General features: G+C 37.6%; 2 protein-coding genes across 2 annotated transcripts in view; one reads left to right on the plus strand and one right to left on the minus strand.

Moving 5' to 3' along the window:
- The window catches only part of LOC133653345 (melanocyte protein PMEL-like), a 34943-nt gene extending 27138 nt beyond the window's left edge, over window positions 1-7805 (minus strand). The window contains exons 1-2 of the mRNA XM_062052522.1: window positions 7643-7805; window positions 413-569 (exon numbers count right to left, since the gene is read on the minus strand). Of these exons, the coding sequence (XP_061908506.1) occupies window positions 413-476 (64 nt within the window). The 5' untranslated portion in view covers window positions 477-569; window positions 7643-7805. The remainder of the gene's footprint in view (window positions 1-412; window positions 570-7642) is intronic.
- On the plus strand, window positions 7323-16056 carry coq10a (coenzyme Q10A). The gene is made up of 5 exons (XM_062052524.1): window positions 7323-7804; window positions 11948-12100; window positions 14086-14278; window positions 15390-15491; window positions 15562-16056. Exons 1-5 carry the CDS (start codon window positions 7677-7679, stop codon window positions 15727-15729), a joined length of 744 nt encoding a protein of 247 aa, XP_061908508.1. The 5' UTR covers window positions 7323-7676; the 3' UTR covers window positions 15730-16056.
- The last annotated feature ends 1784 nt before the right edge of the window (window positions 16057-17840 follow it).

Below are 17840 nucleotides of genomic sequence, written 5' to 3' on the forward strand. Positions count from 1 at the left end.
ATTTTATTTGACAATAAAAGTACTACATTTCCATTTCAATACAATAATAATTTTTTTCTAACCTCATTTAATTGACAAAACGTATTAACATGTCTTAAGAATTAATTGCTATGTTTTATGTATGTTTGTAAAGGTTTTTATTTAAAAAATAAATAATACAAAAATATTTTAAATTTTAAATGAACATTTTAATAACTGACTTTATAAATTTGTTTTCCTATTTTCAGCTGTTAAAATAAGACTGAAGACTAGCACTATTTTAATGAATTAATTGGCAATGTAAAAAATGCAACTGATGAATAAATAAATATAAGCATGACCTTTTAAACATATTCAAAACATCATATACCATGATTTCTTGGAAGTTGTTTACAAAAAAATAAACAAAATATTGATGTGGTGTATTACTTACTGGCCAGGGAGTGTGTGGCGAGCATCATCATCATCATCAGCAGCAGCAGCAGCACAGTCTTCATGGTCACACTTTCGCCTCTTCACTAAAATCCCTTTAGTGAGCAGACGGCTGCAGGAGAGGCCCTTTATGAACTCACGCCTGTTTCACCCCCACGCTGAGTCAGTGCGCACACACACACACACACACACACACACACACACACACACACACACACACACACACACACACACACACACACACACACACACACACACACACACACACACACACACACACACACACACACTGAACTTATTAGGATGATTATGATTAAGTACAGTAAAAGCAGGTCTGGAATGACGGATGAATGTACAGTACCCAGAACATTTATGCATATAAGCGGGGATCACATGTGTGCAAAGATTGAGGTCGTCTGCCCGCACGCATGCACTCCACGGCCACTTCAGTAGGCACACCTGACTTTTTACACATAATGTCAGATTTAAAATAACTTTATTTTTAATCCTACATTTATCTGAACATAAACTAATGCAATCATTGATGTTAACCTTTCAATTTGGACCACAGGGCTTTTATTTTGTCTATTTTGTCCACCAGATGGCGATATACCTGTTCCCATTCAAAGCATGCATTAAAATAGTTTTTGTGCGTTTTTCTTTTATTCATATAAACTTGCTGCCATTAAAAGGAATACAAACGTGTTGCTTATTGTATAAAACAATATATATTTTATACAATATTTAAGTGCTGTTGAAATATTTACTTTTTAAAAGTGGAAAAATAATATATACTAATAAATAATATATACCGGTAATATTATTGGGGAAGCTGACAGTTTTTGTGGATAATGTGAAAATAAACAACGATAAAAAAATTTTACAAACCAAGAAAATCAATGTTGCTGCCAATCATTGACCCAGAAATAACAGTAATAATAATGATAACAATAATAATAACAATATTACAATACACCCAAAGTTGTATTTTTCTTAGATCATTTTAGTACTTGTTTTTGATTTTTTGGTTAATGAAAAAAAAGAGTAAAATCAAGTAAACATGTACTTTTGAACTAGCCTTGGATTATATCGGGCTGCATCCAATAACAAATCTTTTCTGCTATCGCTAACCCAAACTTTTAAATGTAATGTCAGATTAAAAAATACTTTTTTTAATCCTCCATTCATCTGAACATAAACTAAAGCAATCAATTTGGACCATTTTGTCTATTTTGTCCACAAATGGCGATAGCTGTTCCCATTCAAAGCATGCAGAAAAATATTTTTGTGTGTCTTTATTTAACATTTAAAGGGTTAGAAACTCCCACAATAGAATTATTGCTTGATATATCAAATAATACTGTATATATTTTAGGCTGAAGAGCTTTTAAAAGACTGACTTGTTTAAAGTGACAAAATATATAAATATTTAATATTTTTACAGTAGTTTTTGTTTAAAATGTGATAAATACCATTATAAAATAACGACCATAAAAAATATAATGTATATAAAAAATTACCCTAGTTTAGAGACAAATAATATTAATAATAATAATTTCAAGAAATGTATTTTATTGAAATTATTTTAGTATTTTTTTGCTTTGTTTTGTGGTTAGTAATAAAAAAGTTTAACTATTGGAGTCCTGATCCACTACTGGTATCGAATATCCCTTCGGAAAATATCGGCCTCCAATACGATCGGTCTTTTCTGCTCCCGCTAACGTCTCTTCTTGCTAGTTTAGCAGAAAGCTAGCAGGTTGTCTCCATTTGAGAGCCTTTTCAGCGTTTTTATTTATTTATTTCACAACAATGTAAAAGTGAAAATACATCAATAAAGTATATCTTTACAACTTACATGAAAAAACTCGAATTGCATTAAAACAAACGCGCTACCTCGACGCTAATTTGCATTGGATTTTGCAAAATGCCTGCTACTAATTAGCATGAGCATATTTACATGGCGAGTTCAACACCTCCAAATTTGGTATTCAAAGCTACAAATAAGATGCATGTTACAATCAATGTGTAATAGGTACAATACTTACAGTATGAACGCTTCGTAGGACTCAACATATGTTGCTCCAAAACCTGTATGTACCTTTCAGCATTAATGGTGCCTTCACAGATGTGTAAGTTACCCATGCCTTGGCCACTAATACACCCCCATACCATCACACATGCTGCCTTTTACACTTTCACCCTAGAACAGTCCGGATGGTTCTTTTCCTCTTTGGTCCAGACGACACGATGTCCACAGCTTCCAAAAACTGTTTAAAATGTGGACTCGTCAGACCACAGAACACTTTTCCACTTTGCATCAGTCCATCTTAGATGAGCTCGGGCCCAGCGAAGCCGGCGGCGTTTCTGGGTGTTGTTGATAAATGGCACTGTAGAGTTTTAACTTGCACTTACAGATGTAGCGACCGACTGTAGTTACCGACAGTGGTTTTCTGAAGTGATCCTGAGCCCACGTGGTGATATCCTTTACACACTGATGTCGCTTTTTGATGCAGTACCGCCTGAGGGATCCAAGGTCACGGGCATTCAATGTTACGTGCAGTGATTTCTACAGATTCTCTGAACCTTTTGATGATATTACGGAGCGTAGATGGTGAAATCCCTAAATTCCTTGCAATAGCTGGTTGAGAAATGTTGTTCTTAAACAATTTGCTCAGGCATTTGTTGACAAAGTGGTGAACCTCGCCCCGTCCTTGTTTGTGAACGACTGAGCATTTCATGGAAGCTGCTTTTATACCCCAATCATGGCACCCACCTGTTCCCAATTAGCCCGTTCACCTGTGGGATGTTCCAAATAAGTCTTTGATGAGCATTCCTCAACTTCCTGCGTCTTTTTTGCCACTTGTGCCAGCTTTTTTTGAAACATATTGCAACCATGAAATTCCAAATGAGCTAATATTTGCAAAAAATATACAAAGTTTACCAGTTTGAACATGAAATATCTTGTCTTTGCATTTTATTCAATTGAATATAAGTTGAAAGGGATTTGCAAATCATCGTATTCTGTTCATCGTGACAACTTCACTGCTTTTGGGGTTTGTAAAAAAAAAAAAAAAAAAGCGGTATGGTGACGTCCCCGATGAGACGTTAAAGCAGCTAACAAAATGAGGGTCACGGGGGTCTTGAATGCGGGAGTTTGTTGCAAATTCTACAAATCATGTGTTTCCAAAATGCAACACGAGTGCTCCCCTAAATCTCCGCTGGGGTCACATGATCCAGGGTCCACTTAAAGGAGTGTAACAGTTGTCCATAAAAATGTAGGCCATTATACTAATTAGTGCGTCTTTGACATGCTATTTGTGTTATCAGAACAATGGCTCACACATACAACTACAAGGGGCGGCGATTTAGATTTGAGGGGGGGAAAAAAGCCGAGGAATGCAACATTAAGGAGGATTACGGAAGCACTTGTGACTCCCTAAATTTATCCGGCTTTGTCCTTTTTCACTATAAAGTCACTTTGTTCAAGACTTTTTTGTCATCATGTGCTAATGCTAACATGCACTTTAAGAAGACAAAACAATGTCAGCATTCAGGGAAATATTGGAATCCTCCAATGTGGAAGTGAGATACTCTTTCTTTTGTACCATACAGGAATAACAGAATGGAAATAGGAATAGTCGGTTCCAGGGTAAAACTGTGGCCATCATAAACACTTAATTACATGCTGTGTTACATTTTAACATACCTCATTGTCATACAAGTGTAACATCCATCCATCCATTTTCTACCGCTTGTTCCTTTCAGGGTCGTGGGGGTTGCTGGAGCCTATCTCAGCTGCATTCGGGCGGAAGGCGGGGTACACAAGAAGCACCGAAATGTATACAAGTGTAACAAGAAGCACCTAAATGTCATACAAGTGTAACAAAAAGCTATCCACTGTTTACTTTAGATTTCTTTGTACAAACCCCGTTTCCGTATGAGTTGGGAAATTGTGTTAGATGTAAATATAAACGGAATACAATGATTTGCAAATCCTTTTCAACCCATATTCAGTTGAATGCACTACAAAGACAACATATTTGATGTTCATACTCATAAACTTTTTTTTTTTTTTGCAAATAATAATTGACTTAGAATTTCATGGCTGCAACACGTGCCAAAGTAGTTGGGAAAGGGCATGTTCACCACTGTGTTACATGGCCTTTCCTTTGAACAACACTCAGTAAAGGTTTGGGAACTGAGGAGACACATTTTTGAAGCTTCTCAGGTGGAATTCTTTCCCATTCTTGCTTGATGTACAGCTTAAGTTGTTCAACAGTCCGGGGGTCTCCGTTGTGCTATTTTAGGCTTCATAATGCACCACACATTTTCAATGGGAGACAGGTCTGGACTACAGGCAGGCCAGTCTAGTACCTGCACTCTTTTACTATGAAGCCACGTTGATGTAACACGTGGCTTGGCATTGTCTTGCTGAAATAAGCAGGGGCGTCCATGGTAACGTTGCTTGGATGGCAACATATGTTGCTCCAAAACCAGTATGTACCTTTCAGCATTAATGGTGCCTTCACAGATGTGTAAGTTACCCATGTCTTGGGCACTAATACACCCCCATACCATCACACATGCTGGCTTTTACACTTTGCGCCTAGAACAATCCGGATGGTTCTTTTCCTCTTTGGTCCGGAGGACACGACGTCCACAGTTTCCAAAAACAATTTGAAATGTGGACTCGTCAGACCACAGAACACTTTTCCACTTTGTATCAGTCCATCTTAGATGAGCTCAGGCCCAGCGAAGCCGACAACGTTTCTGGGTGTTGTTGATAAACGGTTTTCGCCTTGCATAGGTGAGTTTTAACTTGCACTTACAGATGTAGCGACCAACTGTAGTTACTGACAGTGGGTTTCTGAAGTGTTCCTGAGCCCATGTGGTGATATCCTTTACACACTGATGTCACTTGTTGATGCAGTACAGCCTGAGGGATCGAAGGTCACGGGTTTAGCTGCTTACGTGCAGTGATTTCTCCAGATTCTCTGAACCCTTTGATGAGATTACGGGGCGTAGATGGTGAAATCCCTAAATTCCTTGCAATAGCTGGTTGAGAAAGGTTTTTCTTAAACTGTTCAACAATTTGCTCACGCATTTGTTGACAAAGTGGTGACCCTCGCCCCATCCTTGTTTGTGAATGACTGAGCATTTCATGGAATCTACTTTTATACCCAATCATGGCACCCACCTGTTCAAAAGTTTGGGGTCACCCAAACAATTTTGTGGAATAGCCTTCATTTCTAAGAACAAGAATAGACTGTTGAGTTTCAGATGAAAGTTCTCTTTTTCTGGCCATTTTGAGCGTTTAATTGACCCCACAAATGTGATGCTCCAGAAACTCAATCTGCTCAAAGGAAGGTCAGTTTTGTAGCTTCTGTAACGAGCTAAACTGTTTTCAGATGTGTGAACATGATTGCACAAGGGTTTTCTAATCATCAATTAGCCTTCTGAGCCAATGAGCAAACACATTGTACCATTAGAACACTGGAGTGATAGTAGCTGGAAATGGGCCTCTATACACCTATGTAGATATTGCACCAAAAACCAGACATTTGCAGCTAGAATAGTCATTTACCACATTAGCAATGTATAGAGTGTATTTCTTTAAAGTTAAGACTAGTTTAAAGTTATCTTCATTGAAAAGTACAGTGCTTTTCCTTCAAAAATAAGGACATTTCTATGTGACCCCAAACTTTTGAACGGTAGTGTATATATATATATATATATATATATATATATATATATATATATATATATATATATATATATATATATATATATATATATATATATATATATATATATATATAATAAAATATATATATTTTCTCCCGAATTCGGAGGTCTCAAGGTTGGTAAGTATGCAGTACACCTACTTTGAGACAAGAGCTATAGTGATGCATGCTTGGTTATGCTTTAAATTCATATCCAACAATTGCGAGAACAACTTTTTATTGTCAACATCGGCTACTGAGTTTCGTTTTTTGATAATTTGTGCTGATGGTGTGCCTCAGGATTTTTTCAATGAAAAAAATGTGCCTTGGCTCAAAAAAGGTTTAAAAACACTGCTCTAACACAGTGGTTCTCAACCTTTTTTCAGTGATGTACCCCCTGTGAACATTTTTTGAATTTAAGTACCCCCTAATCAGAGCAAAGCATTTTTGGTTGAAAAAAAGAGATAAAGAAGTAAAATACAGCACTATGTCATCAGTTTCTGATTTATTAAATTGTATAACAGTGCACAATATTGCTAATTTGTAGTGGTCTTTCTTGAACTATTTGGAAAAAAAGATATATAAATAACTAAAAACTTGTTGAAAAATAAACAAGTGATTTGATTATAAATAAATATTTCTACACATAGAAGTAATCATCAACTTAAAGTGCCCTCTTTGGGGATTGTAATAGAGATCCATCTGGATTCATGAACCTAATTCTAAACATTTCTTCACAAAAAAAGAAATATTTACATCAATATTTATGGAACATGTCCACAAAAAGTCTAGCTGTCAACACTGAATATTGCATTGTTGCATTTCTTTTCACAGTTCTTTTTGACAGACATTTTTAGTGAGGGTCAAACCATCATGGCATGGGGGAAACTCTGGCTTTATGGTAATGAATGGAATAGCCTACTTGATTTGATGTTCAGTTTATGAACTTACATTCATATTTTGTTGAAGTATTATTCAATAAATATTTATAAAATATTTTTGAATTGTTGCTATTTTTAGAATATTTAAAAAAAATCTCACGTACCCCTTGGCATAGCTTCAAGTACCCCCAGGGGTACGCGTACCCCCATTTGAGAACCACTGCTCTAACAGATTGAGTGAATTCTTCCGGTCCGCTAGGGGTCAGTATTCCAACCTAACACTCCTTCGTGTGCGCCGCCAAGCAGCAGAACAAATTGTTCTGTCCCACCGGCGTTTTTATTTAGCAGCAAGAAGGTCGAGCGGAGACAAGCGGCAATATTTGACTGGAAAAACCTCCAACAACAACAAAAATAAAACGCTACTAATAAATATAGGCTGACTTACGATGTGAGGGAGTTAGTCATGTCCTCGCTCTATGTCGCGTCCATTCGGACTCTTACGATAGCCTGCTAGCTAGCCAATGCTAGCTAGCGTCACTAGTTACGTTGGCAGCGAGCTAGCGAGTGATATTTTTGGACACGTATTTCCTCTTGGCTTTTTCTTTTTAACAAAAAATAATAATTTACCATTTTGACGGAGTTTTTTTCCCCCGCTGCTTCCATGGCGAGCGCCCGGAGGTTGCCCATGGGTGTGCGGACCTTCAGCGACTATCTCCAGCTGGCTGTCGGCGGCTCTCCTCGCTCCTGCCGGCCGGCGGTGCCCCGGATGTGTAGCCGACAAAACATCAGGTAAAAAAAACCCCAACAAAGTAAATCTGAATTTATCAGCAACATTCCACTGTGGCCGTAAGTAGGTCTGGGCGATATGGCCTTTTATTAATATCGCGATATTTTGAGGCCATGTCACGATACACGATATATATCTCTCGATATTTTAAAGCCATGTCACAATAGACGGTATATCTCCATATTTTGAGGCCATGTCACGGTACACGACATATATCTCCATATTTTGAGGCCATGACACGATACACGATATATATCACGATATTTTGAGGCCATGTCACGATACACAATATATATCTCCATATTTTGAGGCCATGTCATGATACACGATATAAATCTCCATATTTTGAGGCCATGTCACGATACACAATATATATCTCCATATTTTGAGGCCATGTCACGATACACAATATATATCTCCATATTTTGAGGCCATGTCATGATGCACAATATATATCTCCATATTTTGAGGCCATGTCACGATACACGATATATATCTCCATATTTTGAGGCCATGTCACGATACACGATATATATCTCCATATTTTGAGGCCATGTCACGATGCACGATATATATCTCGATATTTTGAGGCCATGTCACGATGCACGATATATATCTCGATATTTTGAGGCCATGTCACGATACACGATATATATCTCCATATTTTGAGGCCATGTCACGATGCACGATATATATCTCGATATTTTGAGGCCATGTCACGATACACGATATATATCTCCATATTTTGAGGCCATGTCACGATACACGACATATATCTCCATATTTTGAGACCATGTCACGATACAGGACATATATCTCGATATTTTGAGGCCATGTCACGATGCACGATATATATCTCGATATTTTGAGGCCATGTCACGATACACGATATACATCTCCATATTTTGAGGCCATGTCACGATACACGATATATATCTCCATATATTGAGGCCATGTCACGATACACAATATATATCTCCATATTTTGAGGCCATGTCACGATACACGATATATATCTCCATATTTTGAGACCATGTCACGATACACGATATATATCTGGATATTTTGAGGCCATGTCACGATACACGATATATATCTGGATATTTTGAGGCCATGTCACGATACACGATATATATCTCCATATTTTGAGGCCATGTCACGATACACGACATATATCTCGATATTTTGAGGCCATGTCACGATACACGATATACATCTCCATATTTTGAGGCCATGTCACGATGCACGATATATATCACGATATTTTGAGGCCATGTCACGATAAACGATGTATATCTCGATATTTTGAGGCCATGTCACGATGCACGATATATATCTCCATATTTTGAGGCCATGTCACGGTACACGATATATATCTCGATATTTTGAGGCCATGTCACGAAACACGATATATATCTCCATATTTTGAGGCCATGTCACGAAACACGATATATATCTCCATATTTTGATGCATATAATCACAGCAGTATGATGATTCTATGTGTCTACATTAAAACATTCTTCTTCATACTCCATTAATATATGCTACTTTTAAACTTTCATGCCGAGAGGGAAATCACAACTAAGTCCATTTAGCAGAAGTGTAATTATGAAACAGTTATTAAGCAGTGGCACAAACATTCATGTCATTTCCAAAACAGAAAGTGCAAGATTGTCATAAAACAAGCTATGAGTGCACTTTGGTGCATGATGTCACTAAGATGACTTATCACAACACTAAATTAAAGTGCACTTTTTGTACAGAACGCCACTACAAAAGTTAAAAACTAATAAAGTGCACTTTTGTGCATGATGTCACACAAGATATTTCAATAAGTGTCAAATAAAAATGAGCTGCATAATAGGAAATCAAATAGTGTATGTCCTTCACTATGTGGTAGGTTCCTGCGGACGTTATCTCCTGTTGTTGACTATTTTTGTCTGATCTGGAAATGGTTGCTTGGGCATTTTGTTAGTGTGGCACCGGCCGGAGATGTTGACTTGCAGAGTTTGAAGCACTCTTCATTCTCTAGCGGGTGACTTTTCAAATGATGCTACACATTAGCAGTGGCGCTACTTTTTGTAACAAGGCTTTTGCCGCATACTTGACATATTACGGTTGTCTGTTCGACATCTTCCCGCTTGAAGCCAAACCACCGCCAGATGATGGACCCCGTGCTCTTTTTCTTGGGAATTAATTATTCTTCCTTCATTTTGTTACCGGATTCGCACCTTCTTTCTCTCGTATTACCACTCGCACCTCTCCGCTAGCATCACAGCTAACATTAGCCATGTCGCTACCTCTCTGCTCCGGGAGAGCGTATGACGTTGCACGCGCGACGTATGTAAGAAGGTGCGCTTGTTTTATGTCTCTGTGAGAAGGAGGGACAAGAAAGAGTGAGAAACGCCTGTAGTGTAATGCCCGCAGCTGCCTGAGAACGTATACTCTAATGTCACGATATAGTAATTTTCCATATCGAGACAAACCCGCGATATATCGCCCAGCCCTAGTCATAATAACTTTAATTTCTAATAATAGTAGTCAAGACAAGTTTATCAGTTAGAATAACTATCAGACATAACAAGTATATCAGTCATAGTAACTATCACTTCTAATAATAGCAGTCAATACAAGAATCCATCCATCCATTTTCTACCGCTTGTCCCTTTCGGGGTCGCGGGGGGTGCTGGAGCCTATCCCAGCTGCATTCAGGCGGAAGGCGGGGTACACCCTGGACAAGTATATCAGTTATGATAACTATCAGTCATAATAACAACTTCATCAATTATAACAACTTTTATAAATTATAACAACTATATCAGTCATAATAACAACTATAACAGTCATGATAACTATATCAGTGATAATAACTTTATCAGTCATAATAACAACTATATCAGACATAATACCATCTATATCAGTCAAAACAACTATATCAGTCATAATAACAACTGTATCAGTTATAATAACTTAACAGTTATAATAACTATCACTGATAATAACAACTTTATCAGTCATAACTATATCAGTTATAATAACAACTGTATCAGTATAATAACAACTTTATCAGTTATAATAACTATATAAGACATAACAACTATATCAGTCATAATAACTACATCAGTCATAATAACAACTATCAGTTATAATAACAAGTTTATCAGTTATAATAACTATATCAGTGATAATAACAACTTTATCAGTCATAATAACAACTATATCAGACATAATAACAACTATATCAGTCATAATAACTATATCAGTCATAATAACTGTATCAGTTATAATAACTTTATCAGTCATAATAAATATATCAGTGATAATAACAACTTTATCAGTCATAATAACAACTATATCAGACATAATAACAACTATATCAGTCATAATAAGTATATCAGTCATGATAGAGAATAATTTCGCCACACCTAGTGTGTGTGACAATCATTGGTACTTTAACTTTTTTTAACAACTGTATCAGTTATAATAACTTTTATCAGTTATAACAACTATATCAGTCACAATAACAACTGTATCAGTTATAATAACAACTATATCAGTCATAATAACAGCTATATCAGTCATAATAACAACTATATCAGTCATAATAACAACTTTATCAGTTATAATAACAGCTATATCAGACATTATAACAACTATATCAGTCATAATAACAACTTTATCAGTTATAATAACTATCAATCATAATAACTATCAATCCTAATAGCAAGTATATCATTTATAATAACTATCCTAATTAACCATAATGAGGAAGCAGTAGAAATGATATTGCAGGTAATATTTGAGAAAAAGTAGGTTGTTTAAAGGAGACGTCTCGTTTGGCGCGCTTGAAAAGGCCAAAGACACAGTGGAAGGTTTTTAAAAAGACCTGATCAGGTGCGTTCATGGATGACTGGGATATTTCCAGTGCCATCTTGCCTCGTGGAGGTCAGCATTCCAGTGAGGCGCAGGAGAGCGCTGGTCACATGTCATCTCGGAATACACCAGCATATGTGTGTGTGTGTGTGTGTGTGCGTGTGTACCTTTTGTGCGGTGTTGTTGTCACCCTGGCAGCCGGAATGTCGTCGTCCTTTCTGCTGGTCGTCCATCCCAGTGACGTCTCTCTTGTTCCCCCCGACCTTGGCAGACATTTGTCCTCCTGCGGCATCCTGATGACCAGGTCTCCCAGAGCGCTGTGCCTCCACGACTGGGACGCGGCCATGGCGAGTCTTCCTCAAAGCCGCAACTTCATCAGCCTCACCAACAAGAGGAAGGAGTACTCGGAGCGCAGGATACTCGGGTAATGTTTGTATGCTTGTGTCTGCACACTTACATGTTTTGTGTAGCAGAAGCAAATGTGCGCAGCAAAAAAAGCGCAACAATGGGCCTCGGTCCACTTGCGAGTGGATTCTAGTCCTGAGTAAGTCCAGAGCAAACGCTCAGCGCACCAAAGCAGGGCTGTACAGTGCGAGCATTTTACCCGCATTTGCCACTTGAAATAGGTTGTGCGACCTTTAAAAAAAGAAATACAAATTTTAACCCTTTAATTCTTCGCTCCTAAAATAAATCCATCCAAAGTTGATCAAAAGTAGAGTCACATTTTAACGCATCTGTAGAGCATGTTCGAAATAAACTTTAACCATAACCAAATAAACAAGTGATTGACGGGGAAGTGTCACTGTCTGTGTGGTCATTTTCCTCCTCCATGCTGTAGCTGATGAGGATCCCAAACACACAAAAACAGGTACCAACTGGTAAGAAAAGTAAGATAATAAACAAGAAAAAACCTTGGAAATAATATAAGAAAAGTCACATATAATCTCCAATCTTCTTTAAAAACATTTAGCTATGCTCGTTTCTTCAGCTAACAAAAACACAATAACTGATACTAATAATAACTATCAGTCATAATAACAAGTATATCACTTATAATAACTATCAGTCATAATAAGTGTATCAGTTATAACTATCAGTTATAGTAACTATCAGTTATAATAACTATCAGTCATAATAACAAGTATATCAGTTATAACAACTATATCCGTTGTAGTAGCTATCAGTCATAATAACAAGTATATCAGTTATAATAAATATCAGTTCTAATAACTATATCAGCCATAATAACAACTATCAGTTATAATAACAACTATATAATTATATCAGTTATAAGTATCACTTATAATAACAACTATGTCAGTCCTAACTATCAGTCATAATAACAACTTTATCAGTTATAATAAGTGTATCAGTTATAATAAGTATATCAGTCATCATAACAACTATATCAGTCACAACAACTATATTAGTCATAATAACAACTATATCAGTCATAACAACTATATCAGTCATAACAACTATATCAGTCATAATAACAACTATATCAGTCATAACAACTATATCAGTCATAATAATATCAGTCATAACAACACCCCCGGGCTGATGTAACAGTTGGTTGGGGGGCTCATAATAAATGAAAATAACATAACATTACTATATCAGTCATAATAACAACTCTATCAGTTATAACAACTATATCAGTCATAATAACAACTATATCAGCCATAATAACAACTATATTAAGTAAAAGTTAAAGTACCAATGATTGAAATTTGTCCTCTGCATTTGACCCATCCCCTTGTTCACCCGCTGGGAGGTGAGGGGAGCAGTGGGCAGCAGCGGTGCCGCGCCCGGGAATCATTAGTGATAATAACAACTATATCAGTTATAATAACAAGTATATCAGTCATAATAACAACTATATCAGTCATAATAACTATATCAGTCATAATAACAAGTAGATCAGTTATAATAACAAGTAGATCAGTTATAATAACAATTATATCAGTCATAATAACAACTATATCAGTCATAATAACAACTAGATCAGTTATAATAACAACTATATCAGTCATCATAACAACTATCAGTCACAATAACAACTATAGCAGTCATAATAACTATAGCAGTCATAATAACTATAGCAGTCATAATAACAACTATATCAGTCATAATAAGAACTATATCAGTCATAATAACATCTATATCAGTCATAATAACAACTATATTAGTCATAATAACTATCAGTTATAATAACTATCAGTTATAATTCTCGATTATAATAATTGTATCTTACCTTTCTCAGTTATATTTTGGGAAGTGATTGAAAGTGTCATGAAAGGTCTGTGTTAATGTGTGTGTGTGTGTGTGTGTGTGTGTGTGTGTGTGTGTGTGTGTGTGTGTGTGTGTGTGTGTGTGTGTGTGTGTGTGTGTGTGTGTGTGTGTCAGCTTCTCCATGCAGGAGATGTACGAGGTGGTGGCCAAGGTGGACGACTACAAACTTTTTGTCCCCTGGTGCAAGAAGTCTGTGACGGTGGCGAGGCGGGCGGGTCACTGCAAGGCCCAGCTGGAGGTGGGCTTCCCCCCCGTGGTGGAGCGCTACACCTCCATGATCACCTGCGTCAGACCTCACCTGGTCAAGGTGCACATCACTTTCTCCATCCCAGCTGACTCACCTGTGTTTCTGTCACCTTCACCCCAGCTGACTCACCTGTGTTTCTGTCACCTTCACCCAAGCTGACTCACCTGTGTTACTGTCACCTTCACCCCAGCTGACTCACCTGTGTTTCTGTCACCTTCACCCAAGCTGACTCACCTGTGTTTCTGTCACCTTCACCCCAGCTGACTCACCTGTGTTTCTGTCACCTTCACCCAAGCTGACTCACCTGTGTTTCTGTCACCTTCATCCCAGCTGACTCACCTGTGTTTCTGTCACCTTCACCCCGGCTGCTGTGTTACTGTCACCACCTTCACCCAAGCTGACTCACCTGTGTTTCTATCACCTTCATCTCAGCTGACTCACCTGTGTTACTGTCACCACCTTCACCCCAGCTGACTCACCTGTGTTTCTGTCACCTTCACCCCGGCTGCTGTGTTACTGTCACCACCTTCATCCCAGCTGACTCACCTGTGTTTCTGTCACCTTCACCCCAGCTGACTCACCTGTGTTTCTGTCACCTTCACCCCGGCTGCTGTGTTACTGTCACCACCTTCACCCAAGCTGACTCACCTGTGTTTCTGTCACCTTCATCTCAGCTGACTCACCTGTGTTACTGTCACCACCTTCACCCCAGCTGACTCACCTGTGTTTCTGTCACCTTCACCCCGGCTGCTGTGTTACTGTCACCACCTTCACCCAAGCTGACTCACCTGTGTTTCTGTCACCTTCACCCCAGCTGACTCACCTGTGTTACTGTCACCACCTTCATCCCAGCTGACTCACCTGTGTTTCTGTCACCTTCACCCCAGCTGACTCACCTGTGTTTCTGTCACCACCTTCACCCCAGCTGACTCACCTGTGTTACTGTCACCACCTTCATCCCAGCTGACTCACCTGTGTTTCTGTCACCTTCACCCCAGCTGACTCACCTGTGTTACTGTCACCACCTTCATCCCAGCTGACTCACCTGTGTTTCTGTCACCTTCACCCCAGCTGACTCACCTGTGTTTCTGTCACCACCTTCACCCCAGCTGACTCACCTGTGTTTCTGTCACCACCTTCACCCCGGCTGACTCACCTGTGTTACCTGCAGGCGGTGTGCACAGACGGCAAGTTGTTCAACCACCTGGAGACCATCTGGCGCTTCAGTCCCGGCATCCCCGGCTACCCTCGCACCTGCACCGTGGACTTCTCCGTGAGTCTCTCCTTCTCTTGTTCCGCCCCCGTCTGCGTTTCCATGACGACGCCGCCTCTCCTCGCCACAGATCTCCTTCGAGTTCCGCTCGCTGCTGCACTCCCAGCTGGCCACCATGTTCTTCGACGAGGTGGTCAAGCAGAACGTGGCCGCCTTCGAGCGCCGCGCCTGCAAGCTCTACGGCCCGGAGACGCGAATCCCGCGAGAGCTGATGTTCCACGAGGTGCACCAGACGTGATGTCATCCAGGCCTTCAAGTCCCGCCCCCCTCCTCCTCCTCAAGCAAGTCCCCGCCCCCTGCAGTCTACCTCCACTCATGTACAAGAAGAGAAATAAACCACACGGTGACGAAGAACAAAAACACGCTTTTATTTTTATTTTCCAAAGCCACCAGACTTTTATTGTGAAGGGGAGGACGCATCGTCTTCGAATTGGAGTTGAAATGTTTAAGTTTTCTTCTTAAATATAAGCTTTGATGCATTTTAGACATTGAATTCTTTTGAATGTATTTGTCATTTGATGTGCCATCTCCAGCTTTTGTGGTTTTAAAAAGCTTTTAATTCTTTTTTTATTTTCTTTTTGTGTGCGTGCGGTTCTTTCCTGGTCCTGACACTTTATCCAGATTTTTTTCAAGTTGCACGAAAACAAAATCGACGCTAACGTTTGCACATGTGGAGGACAATAAATGGGTGACACCGTGTCAAAGGTCGGGGGACGGCCGTTAAAAAAAGGTATTTATATTTACAATGCAGCGTTGCACTAAAGTCCAAAGCCCATTTTCCTTGTTAGTTATGGAAATGGGCATCTGAAAAAAAGCCCCAAATTTTCCTTAAATTTATATTTTTAAAACCCGACTGACTGCATTTTTGGGATATTTTTTCATCCTTATAACAATTTTTTGAGTTTTTCCTAAAACAAAAAAAATTATATTTTTTTTCCTCTGAAATATTTTTTTAAATACATTTTTGGTTAATTGAGTAAGAAAACTAAAAATGTATAGAAGTACCAAAAACCCCCCACAAGAACTTAATTGATCGTGTTTTTCTTGATTAAAAAAGTGGCTTTTTTTTTCAAAAATTAAAGGAAAAAAAATGATGCACCACAAAATAAAAGCATTGTTACATACTGTTTTTTTTTTCCATTTATTTGGTATGTTAAGCATTTATTTGAGCGCATTACACAGGGAAGGAAGTAGAATTTGTGACTGATTGTTTAAAAAAAAAATTTTTGGTTAATTGAATAAGAAAACGAATAAAAATGTATAGAAGTACCAAAATAAAATAAAAAGATTAATTGATCGTGTTTTTCTTATTTTAAAAAATTTGAATGTTTTCCCAAAATGAAAGAAAAAAAAGGATGTCCCACAAAATAAAAGCATTGTTACAAAATATGTTTTTTTTTTCATTTATTTGGTATGTTAAGCATTTATTTGAGCACATTACGTAGGGAAGGAAGTAGAATTTGTGACTGATTGTTAAAAAAACTACATTTTTGGTTAATTGAATAAGAAAACGAACAAAAATGTATAGACGTACCAAAAAAAAAATACAATTAATCGGTCATGTTTTTCTTATTTTTTAAATTGGAATGTTTTCCAGAATGAAAGAAAAAAAAGGATGTGCCAAAAAATAAAAGCATTGTTACATACTATGTTTTTTTCCCCATTTATTTGGTATGTTAAGCATTTATTTGAGCACATTACGTAGGGAAGGAAGTAGAATTTGTGACTGATTGTTAAAAAAACAAAACATTTTTGGTTAATTGAATAAGAAAACGAACAAAAATGTATAGAAGTACCCAAAAAAAAATTAATTGGTAATGTTTTTCTTATTTTTTTAAATTGGAAAGTTTTCCAAAATGAAAGAAAAAAAAAAGGATGTGCCACAAAATCGAAGTATTGTTACATATTATGTTTTTTTCCCATTTATTTGGTATATTAAGCATTTATTTGGGCATATTACGCAGGGAAGGAAGTCGACTTTGTGACTACTGATTGATGAAAAAAATAAAAATTTTGGTTGAATAAGAACAGATAAAATTTATCGAAGTACTAAAAAAAAACCACCAAAAAATTAATTGATCGTGTTTTTCTTATTTTTAAAAATGTGAATGTTTTCCAAAATAAAAGAAAAAAAAGGATGTGCCACAAAATAAAAGCCTTGTTACATACCATATGTTTTTTTTCCTTTGTTTTGTATGTTAAGCATTTATTTGAGCACATTATGCATGGAAGGAAATAGAATTTGTGACTATTGATTGTAAAAAAAAAAAAAAGTAGTCTGGGAGGTTTGAGGTTTTTTTTGGAGGATTTGGAGAAGTTGTGGAATGAATCACGTGGCAAGTGGGTCAA

Source organism: Entelurus aequoreus, linkage group LG07 (assembly GCF_033978785.1).
Source record: "Entelurus aequoreus isolate RoL-2023_Sb linkage group LG07, RoL_Eaeq_v1.1, whole genome shotgun sequence".
In the NCBI taxonomy this organism is placed as follows: Eukaryota; Metazoa; Chordata; class Actinopteri; order Syngnathiformes; family Syngnathidae; genus Entelurus; species Entelurus aequoreus.

Excerpts from the sequence above, each read along its gene's own strand:
- coq10a (XM_062052524.1), top strand. The coding sequence starts at position 7,677 with ATGGCGAGCGCCCGGAGGTTGCCCATGGGTGTGCGGACCTTCAGCGAC. Across the intron at positions 7,805-11,947 it reads TGTAGCCGACAAAACATCAG|ACATTTGTCCTCCTGCGGCA; the intron begins GTAAAAAAAACC and ends CGACCTTGGCAG. Across the intron at positions 14,279-15,389 it reads TCAGACCTCACCTGGTCAAG|GCGGTGTGCACAGACGGCAA; the intron begins GTGCACATCACT and ends TGTTACCTGCAG.